This window comes from Mustelus asterias, chromosome 4, assembly GCF_964213995.1.
Source record: "Mustelus asterias chromosome 4, sMusAst1.hap1.1, whole genome shotgun sequence".
NCBI lineage: Eukaryota > Metazoa > Chordata > Chondrichthyes > Carcharhiniformes > Triakidae > Mustelus > Mustelus asterias.
This window is the reverse complement of record NC_135804.1, coordinates 70,910,438-70,921,425: the sequence shown is the minus strand read 5'-3', so window position 1 is coordinate 70,921,425 and position 10,988 is coordinate 70,910,438. Positions and strand designations below refer to the sequence as shown.

General features: G+C 53.0%; 1 protein-coding gene across 1 annotated transcript in view; it reads right to left on the bottom strand.

The window, feature by feature from the left end:
* Nucleotides 1-10,988, bottom strand: part of LOC144492774 (septin-7-like) — a 121,699-nt gene that overhangs the window by 2,329 nt on the left and 108,382 nt on the right. Inside the window, exons 10-12 of the mRNA XM_078211192.1 lie at nt 9,473-9,598; nt 6,227-6,362; nt 4,474-4,619 (exon numbers count right to left, since the gene is read on the bottom strand). Coding sequence (XP_078067318.1) covers nt 4,474-4,619; nt 6,227-6,362; nt 9,473-9,598 — 408 coding nt within the window. The remainder of the gene's footprint in view (nt 1-4,473; nt 4,620-6,226; nt 6,363-9,472; nt 9,599-10,988) is intronic.

Sequence of the window (10,988 nt, the reverse complement as noted above, 5' to 3'; positions counted from 1 at the left end):
AACACTCCCCCCCTCACAACGCGACACACACTCCCCCCCTCACACGCACACCTCCTCCCCCCACGCACACACCACACCCACACACTCCCCCCCTCACACACACACACACACTCCCCCACACACACACACTCCCCCCACACACACACACACTCCCCCCCCCACACGCACACACCTCCCCCCCCACACGCAACACACACTCCCCCCCCCACCGCACACACACTCCCCCCCTCACCGCACACACTCCCCCCCCTCACACGCACACACACTCCCCCCCTCACGCGCACACACTCCCCCCTCACGCGGCACACACTCCCCCCCTCACGCGCACACACTCCCCCTCGCACACACACCCCTCTCGCGCACACACTCCCCCCCGCGCGCACACACTCCCCTCTCGCGCACACACTCCCCCTCGCGCGCACACACTCCCCCTTCTCGCGCACACACTCCCCCTCTCGCGCACACACTCCCCCTTCTCGCGCACACACTCCCCCTTCTCGCGCACACACTCCCCCTTCTCGCGCACACACTCCCCCTTCTCGCGCACACACTCCCCCTTCTCGCGCACACACTCCCCCTTCTCGCGCACACACTCCCCCTTCTCGCGCACACACTCCCCCTTCTCGCGCACACACTCCCCCTTCTCGCGCACACACTCCCCCTTCTCGCGCACACACTCCCCCTTCTCGCGCACACACTCCCCCTTCTCGCGCACACACTCCCCCTTCTCGCGCACACACTCCCCCTTCTCGCGCACACACTCCCCCTTCTCGCGCACACACTCCCCCTTCTCGCGCACACACTCCCCCTTCTCGCGCACACACTCCCCTTCTCGCGCACACACTCCCCCTTCTCGCGCACACACTCCCCTTCTCGCGCACACACTCCCCTTCTCGCGCACACTCCCCCTTCTCGCGCACACACTCCCCCTTCTCGCGCACACACTCCCCCTTCTCGCGCACACACTCCCCCTTCTCGCGCACACACTCCCCCTTCTCGCGCACACACTCCCCCTTCTCGCGCACACACTCCCCCTTCTCGCGCACACACTCCCCTTCTCGCGCACACACTCCCCCTTCTCGCGCACACACTCCCCCTTCTCGCGCACACACTCCCCCTTCTCGCGCTCACACTCCCCCTTCTCGCGCACACACTCCCCTTCTCGCGCACACACTCCCCCTTCTCGCGCACACACTCCCCCTTCTCGCGCACACACTCCCCCTTCTCGCGCACACACTCCCCCTTCTCGCGCACACACTCCCCCTTCTCGCGCACACACACCACTCCCCCTTTCGCGCACACACTCCCCCTTTTCGCGCACACACTCCCCCTTTTCGCGCACACACTCCCCCTTTTCGCGCACACACTCCCCCTTCTCGCGCACACACTCCCCCTTCTCACGCACACACACCCCCTTCTCACACACACACCCTCTCCCCCCCCCCCCCACACACACCACACACTCCCCCCCCTCACACACACACTCCTCCCCCTCACACACACACTCCTCCCCCTCACACACACACTCCTCCCCCTCACACACACACTCCTTCCCCCTCACACACACACACCCCCCCTCACACACACACACCCCCCCTCACACACACACACCCCCCCCTCACACACACACCCCCCCTCACACACACACACCCCCCCTCACACACACACCCCCCCCCCCCTCACACACACCCCCCCCTCACACACACAGTCTCCCCCCTCACACACACACACTCTCCCCCCTCACACACACACACACTCCCCCCCTCACACACACACACACTCCCCCCCCACCACACACACACACACTCCCCCCCCACACACACACACACACACTCCACCCCCCCACACATACACACTCCCCCCCCACACACACACCCTCCCCCCCCACACACACACCCCCCCCACACACACACACACTCCCCCCCCTCACACACACACTCCCCCCCCCTCACACACACACTCCCCCCCTCACACACACACTCCCCCCCTCACACACACACTCCCCCCCTCACACACACACTCCCCCCTCACACACACAGTCCCCCCCTCACACACACACTCCCCCCCTCACACACACACACAAACTCCCCCCTCACACACACACACACACACACACTCCCCCCCTCACACACACACACACTCTCCCACCACACACACACTCCCCACCCCCTCACACACACACTCCCACCCCCCCTCACACACACACACAAACTCCCCCCTCACACACACACACACACACACACACTCCCCCCCTCACACACACACACTCTCCCACCACACACACACTCCCACCCCCTCACACACACACACACTCCCCCCCCCTCACACACACTCCCCCCCCTCACACACACACACACTCCCCCCCCCCCCTCACACACACACACACACACTCCCCCCTCACACACACACACACTCCCCCCCCCCCACACACACACTCCCCCCCCCTCACACACACACTCCCCCTACACACACGCACACTCCCCCTACACACACGCACACACACACTCCCCCTACACACACGCACACACACACTCCCCCTACACACACGCACACACTCCCCCTACACACACGCACACGCACACACTCCCCCTACACACACGCACACACACACACTCCCCACACACACCACACACACACTCCCCCTACACACACGCACACACACACACTCCCCCTACACACACACACACACACACTCCCCCTCCCCCTACACACACCACACACACACACCCCCTCCCCCTACACACACACACACACACACTCCCCCTCCCCCTACACACACACACACACACTCCCCCTCCCCCTACACACACACACACACACACACACTCCCCCTACACACACACACACACACTCCCCCTACACACACACACACACTCCCCCTACACACACACACACACTCCCCCTACACACACACACACACTCCCCCTACACACACACACACACTCCCCCTACACACACACACACACACCCCCTACACACACACACACTCCCCCTACACACACACACACACTCCCCCTACACACACACACACACTCCCCCTACACACCACACACAGTCCCCTAACACACACACACACAACATCCCCCTACACACACACTCCCCCTACACACACACACACACTCCCCCTACACACACACACACACTCCCCCTACACACACACACACACTCCCCCTACACACACACTCCCCTACACACACACTCCCCCACACACACACTCCCCCTACACACACCACACACTCCCCCTACACACACACACTCCCCCAACACACACACACACCCCCTACACACACACACACACTCCCCCTACACACACACACACTCCCCCTACACACACACACACACTCCCCCTACACACACACACACACTCCCCCTACACACACACACACACTCCCCCTACACACACACACACACTCCCCCTACACACACACACACACTCCCCCTACACACACACACACACTCCCCCTACACACACACACACACTCCCCCTACACACACACACACACACACTCCCCCACACACACACACACACACTCCCCCTACACACACACACACATCCCCCTACACACACACACACACTCCCCCTACACACACACACACACTCCCCCTACACACACACACACACTCCCCCTACACACACACACACACTCCCCCTACACACACACACACTCCCCCTACACACACACACACTCCCCCTACACACACACACACACACTCCCCCTACACACACACACACACCCCCCTACACACACACACACACTCCCCCTACACACACACACACACTCCCCCTACACACACACACACTCCCCCTACACACACACACACACTCCCCCTACACACACACACACACTCCCCCTACACACACACACACACTCCCCCTACACACACACACACTCCCCCTACACACACACACACACACTCCCCCTACACACACACACACACACACACTCCCCCTACACACACACACACACTCCCCCTACACACACACTCCCCCTAACACACACACACTCCCCCTACACACACACACACACACTCCCCCTACACACACACACACACTCCCCCTACACACACACACACACTCCCCCTACACACACACACACTCCCCCTACACACACACACACACACACTCCCCCTACACACACACACACACTCCCCCTACACACACACACACTCCCCCTACACACACACACACTCCCCCTACACACACACACACACTCCCCCTACACACACACACACACTCCCCCTACACACACACTCCCCCTACACACACACACACTCCCCCTAACACACACACACTCCCCCTAACACACACACTCCCCCTTACACACACACTCCCCCTTACACACACACTCCCCCTACACACACACTCCCCCTACACACACACTCCCCCTACACACACACTCCCCCTACACACACACTCCCCCTACACACACACTCCCCCTACACACACACACACACACACACACTTTCACTTACTTTGAGGTGTCCAGCCTCTGTTGCTCCAACAAGCGTTGCTCCACTTCCCATGATGCTTTCTCCTCCTCCAACTGTTTGCGTTTTTCCTCCAGCTCCTTGTACTGGGCTTCCAGATTTTTCTTCATCTGTTCGTGTCGGCGCTGCAGCTACACGCAAGTGTGAGAGAGACAGAGAGTGGCAGACTGAGCTCAGAACATGGGTCAGTGATGACAGGCAGGCACAGCGAGGGAGAGAGCAGGATCAAGGAGATTGAACTGAATCAGGAGGCCGAGCGCGGGAAATGGCCAGAGATGGCCAAACTGGATTGGGAGTGAGGGAATGGAGGGGGAGGCTGACACGGATGCAGGGGGATGATGTGGCAAAGCTGCGAGGTGGTGGGTGGGATGATGGGAGAGACGGGGGTGGGGTGGGGGTGAGGCTCAGTGGGGGGGGGCTAAGAGACTAAGCAGGATGTGGGGGGCAGGGAGGCCACGCATTTGTGCGGTGGGGGGTGGAGATGTTGAGCAGGAAGGTTAAGGCTCATGGGATACAAGGAGAAGTGGCTAGATGGGTGGAGAACTGGCTTGGCCATAGGAGACAGAGGGTAGTGGTCGAAGGGTCTTTTTCCGGCTGGAGGTCTGTGACCAGTGGTGTTCCGCAGGGCTCTGTACTGGGACCTCTGCTATTTGTGATATATATAAATGATTTGGAAGAAGGTGTAACTGGTGTAATCAGCAAGTTTGCGGATGACACAAAGATGGCTGGAATTGCGGATAGCGAAGAGCATTGTCGGGCAATACAGCAGGATATAGATAGGCTGGAAAATTGGGCGGAGAGGTGGCAGATGGAATTTAATCCGGATAAATGCGAAGTGATGCATTTTGGAAGAAATAATGTAGGGAGGAGTTATACAATAAATGGCAGAGTCATCAGGAGTATAGAAACACAGAGGGACCTAGGTGTGCAAGTCCACAAATCCTTGAAGGTGGCAACACAGGTGGAGAAGGTGGTGAAGAAGGCATATGGTATGCTTGCCTTTATAGGACGGGGTATAGAGTATAAAAGCTGGAGTCTGATGATGCAGCTGTATAGAACGCTGGTTAGGCCGCATTTGGAGTACTGCGTCCAGTTCTGGTCGCCGCACTACCAGAAGGACGTGGAGGCATTGGAGTGAGTGCAGAGAAGGTTTACCAGGATGTTGCCTGGTATGGAGGGTCTTAGCTATGAGGAGAGATTGGGTAGACTGGGGTTGTTCTCCTTGGAAAGACGGAGAATGAGGGGAGATCTAATAGAGGTGTACAAGATTATGAAGGGTATAGATAGGGTGAACAGTGGGAAGCTTTTTCCCAGGTCGGAGGTGACGATCACGAGGGGTCACGGGCTCAAGCTGAGAGGGGCGAAGTATAACGCAGACATCAGAGGGACGTTTTTTACACAGAGGGTGGTGGGGGCCTGGAATGCGCTGCCAAGTAGGGTGGTGGAGGCAGGCACGCTGACATCGTTTAAGACTTACCTGGATAGTCACATGAGCAGCCTGGGAATGGAGGGATACAAACGATTGGTCTAGTTGGACCAAGGAGCGGCACAGGCTTGGAGGGCCGAAGGGCCTGTTTCCTGTGCTGTACTGTTCTTTGTTCTTTCTTTGTTCTTTGGGTGGGGGAGAGGATGAATGGGATGGGATAGGGGTCATGGGATAGGGAATGCAAGGTCAAATGGATGTGACAATGTTGAGGTAAAAAGAAAGGAAGAAATGGGAGAACGGGGATGGTGGTACCTCATTTTCAGAGTCCTTCAGTTTCTGTTTCTTCTCTTTAACCTTCATCTCGAAGACCTGCTCCATCTCCGTCTCCATCTTCTTCATCTTGGTCACGTGCTCTCGACGCTCCTCCTCCATTTCTGCCAAAGGACTTCTGCCGTTTAACACAGCAAATTACTGGAGCACCGATCCCAGCATGGAACCCCAATGCTGCACAGTCCATATGACCCTGTCATCCAAATGTAGGTCAGCACATACCCAGGGATGGGATGAAGGTGACTCTTGAGATAGGGGTGTTCACTGATTCATACTTGCAGAAAATGTGTGGCTAGGCTATGGCACAGCTTCCTTAATTTCAGAATAAGAGCTCAGATATCAGTGAAGAGGACTTTGCAAGGTCCACTGGGTGCCCTTGTCATTTCTGATTGCCAAGTGGATCTGTTTTTATTCTGTAGTTCTTTGATAAAATAGAGGGGCTTGGTCAGCCATTTCAGAGTGTAGTTAAGATTCAATCACATTGATGTGTATCTGGAGTTATGTTTAGGTGACGCTGGGTAAGGACGGAAAATCACCTTCCCTCATTGTGTGTCATGAGACACACAATGAACCTTCAATACCAACCAATTGCACCCTGTTCAACTAGAGGAGAGCAAGTAATGCCCCAATTTCCATTTTGTTCGCTCAGTAGGTGGTTAGGTTTACAGATGGCTCTGGGCTATCAACTGAATGATGTGGAGATGCCGGCGTTGGACTGGGGTAAACACAGTAAGAAGTTTAACAACACCAGGTTAAAGTCCAACAGGTTTATTTGGTAGCAAAAGCCACACAAGCTTTCGAGGCTCTAAGCCCCTTCTTCAGGTGAGTGGGAATTCTGTTCACAAACAGAACTTATAAAGACACAGACTCAATTTACATGAATAATGGTTGGAATGCGAATACTTACAACTAATCCAGTCTTTAAGAAACAAAACAATGGAAGTGGAGAGAGCATCAAGACAGGCTAAAAAGATGTGTATTGTCTCCAGACAAGACAGCCAGTGAAACTCTGCAGGTCCACGCAACTGTGGGGGTTACAGATAGTGTGACATGAACCCAATATCCCGGTTGAGGCCGTCCTTGTGTGTGCGGAACTTGGCTATCAGTTTCTGCTCAGCGACTCTGCGCTCTCCAAGCGTTCTCCAAGGCGGCCTTCGCGACACACGACAGCGCAGAGTCGCTGAGCAGAAACTGATAGCCAAGTTCCGCACACACAAGGACGGCCTCAACCGGGATATTGGGTTCATGTCACACTATCTGTAACCCCCACAGTTGCGTGGACCTGCAGAGTTTCACTGGCTGTCTTGTCTGGAGACAATACACATCTTTTTAGCCTGTCTTGATGCTCTCTCCACTTCCATTGTTTTGTTTCTTAAAGACTGGATTAGTTGTAAGTATTCGCATTCCAACCATTATTCATGTAAATTGAGTCTGTGTCTTTATAAGTTCTGTTTGTGAACAGAATTCCCACTCACCTGAAGAAGGGGCTTAGAGCCTCGAAAGCTTGTGTGGCTTTTGCTACCAAATAAACCTGTTGGACTTTAACCTGGTGTTGTTAAACTTCTTACTATCAACTGAATATCAGAGTCATAGAGGTTTACAGCATGGAAACAGGCCCTCCAGCACAACCTATCCATGCCGCCCAGTTTTACCACTAAGTTAGTCCCAATTGCCCACATTTGGCTCATATCTCTACATCCATTTTACCGTGTAACTCTCTAAATGCTTTTTAAAAGACAAATTTGTATACAACTCGACTACTGCCTCTGGCAGCTCATTCCAGGCACTCATCACCCTGTGTGAAAAATCTGGCCCTCTGGACCCTTTTATACCTCTCCCCTCTCCCCTTAAACCTAAATGCCCTAGTTTTAGACTCCCCTAATTTTGCGAAAAGATGTGGACAATCTACCTCATCAATGCCCCTCATTATTTTATAGACCTCTATAAGATCACCCAAAAGCCCCCTACGCAACAAACTCCCCTTCTAATTCAAACCACCAAGCCCTGGCAGCATGCTAGTAAATCTTTTCTGCATTCTTTCTAATTTAATGATATCCTTTCTATAATAGGGCGACCAGGATTGTACACAGTATTTCAAATGTGGACTTACTAATGACTTGTACAACTTCAACAAGATGTCCCAACTCCTGCATTCAATGTTCTGACCAATAAAACTAAGCATGCCAAATGCCTTCTTCATCACCCTGTCCACCTGTGACTCCACTTGTATAAGAAACTCCAGAGATCTCAGATAATTCTCACCTCCCTAGACTGGGCAATCACCAGACTTAACACATCAACTCTGCGCCTAAAAACTCATTAAACAGGATGACCATAGCAGAAAACCATAAACAAACCATTTACACATCAACTACAGAATACCACTATAACTATAACCCGTTTTGGTGGGCCTTCAGAGTGCTTTCGGGACAGTGCTGTTTGTATGTCCTGATTGCACCTCCGTCGACGTTAATAAAGCTGTACCGCTGTTGAACCTGACTCTGAGTCTGAAGTGGTCGTGTTCGCCCACTCGCGCTAACAGTGACATAAACCCAACATCCCGGTTTAGGCCATCCTCATGTGTACGGAACTTGGCTATCAGTTTCTGCTCAGCGACTCTGCGCTGTTGTGTGTCGTGAAGGCCGCCTTGGAGAACACTTACCCGAAGATCAGCGGCTGAATGCTCGTGACGCACAGGCATTCAGCCTCTGATCTTCGGGTAAGCATTCTCCAAGGCGGCCTTCACGACACACAACAGCGCAGAGTCGCTGAGCAGAAACTGATAGCCAAGTTCCGCACACATGAGGACGGCCTAAACCGGGATGTTGGGTTTCTGTCACACTATCAGTAACCCCCACAGCTTGCCTCCTGGACTTGCAGAATCTCACTGGCTGTCCTGTCTGGAGACAATACACATCTCTTTAACCTGTGCTTAATGCTCCCTCCACTCACATTGTCTGTATCTTTAAGACCTGGTTGGCTGTAGAAATTCGCATTCTAATCAGTATTCTGTAACTTGATTTTGTGTCTCTGTGCCCTGTTTGAGAGCAGATTTCCACTCCATCTGACGAAGGAGCAGCGCTCCGAAAGCTCGTGGCATTTGCTACCAAATAAACCTGTTGGACTTTAACCTGGTGTTGTTAGACTCCTTAGTGTCTTAAATTCTCAGCCAGATGGAGTCAGATGGATAAATATAGCTGCCTCGTAACAGAACACTATAAGACTGACCTGGTGAGGGGTCCTTTAGTCTTACTGGCATCGACCCCGTTGCCAGTCACAGCTGCCAGCTTGCGACTCCGGTAATTCTCATAGTGCACATTATTGGTGATATCCTTGAGATCCTGCATGTGCGTCCTATAATAAAATACAGCAATTCCATGAAGCAATGCTCAGTAACGCCGAACTCCCCAATAGGGGCAAACTATCAACCAAGAAACACAGTTCATTCTCCACTCATCATCATCAACCCAGAAACAAAGACATTCCCCACTCATCATCATCAACCCAGAAACACAGCACACTCTCCACTCATCAACAACCCAGAAACATAGCACATTCCCTACTCATCATCATCAACCCAGAAACAAAGACATTCCCCACTCATCATCATCAACCCAGAAACACAGCACACTCTCCACTCATCAACAACCCAGAAACACAGCACATTCTCCACTCATCAACCCAGAAACACAGCACACTCTCCACTCATCAACCCAGAAACACAGCACATTCTCCACTCATCAACAACCCAGAAACACAGCACATTCTCCACTCATCATTGACCAGAAATAGAGAACATTCTGCATTCATCATTATCAAACCAGAAACACAGTATCTTCTCTACTAATCATCAGCACAGAAACACAGCACATTCTTCACTCATCAACTCAGAAACACAGCACATTCTCCACTCATCAACCCAGAAACACAGCACATTCTCTACTCATCATCATCAACCCAGAAACACAGCACATTCAGCACTCATTATCATCAACCCAGAAACAAAACACATTCTCTAATCATCATCAACCCAGAAACACAGCATATGCTCCACTCATCATCACCAATGCAAAAGCACAGCACATCCTCCACTCATCATCATCAACTCAGTAACAGAACAGGTTCCCTACTCATCATCAACACAGAAACACAGCACATTCTCCACTCATTAATGACACAGAAACAGCACATTCTTCACTCATCACCATCAACCCAGAAACACAGCACATTCTCCATTTCCACCAAGCAAGAAACACAGCAAATTCTGCACGCTTCACCATCAACCCAGAAACACAGCAGGTTTTCCACTCATCTTAAACCCAGAAACACAGAGCATTCTCCACTCATCATCTTCAATGCAGAAACACAGCACATTATCCACTCATCGTCAACATCAACCCAGAAACACAGCACATTCTGCACTCATCATCGACACCGAAACACAGTGCAATCTACACTCATCATCTACCCAGAAACAGCACACTCTCCACTCATCATCGACACAGAATCACAGCACATTCTTGAAGCATCATCAACCCAGAAACACAGCACGTTCTGCAATCAACATCATCAACCCAGAAACACAGCACATTCTGCACTCATCATCAACAAAGAAACACAGCACATTCTCCACTCATCATCGATGCAAAAACACAGCACATTCTCCACTCATCGACGCAAAAACACAGCACATTCTCCACTCATCATCAACGCAAAAACACAGCACATTCTCCACTCATCATCA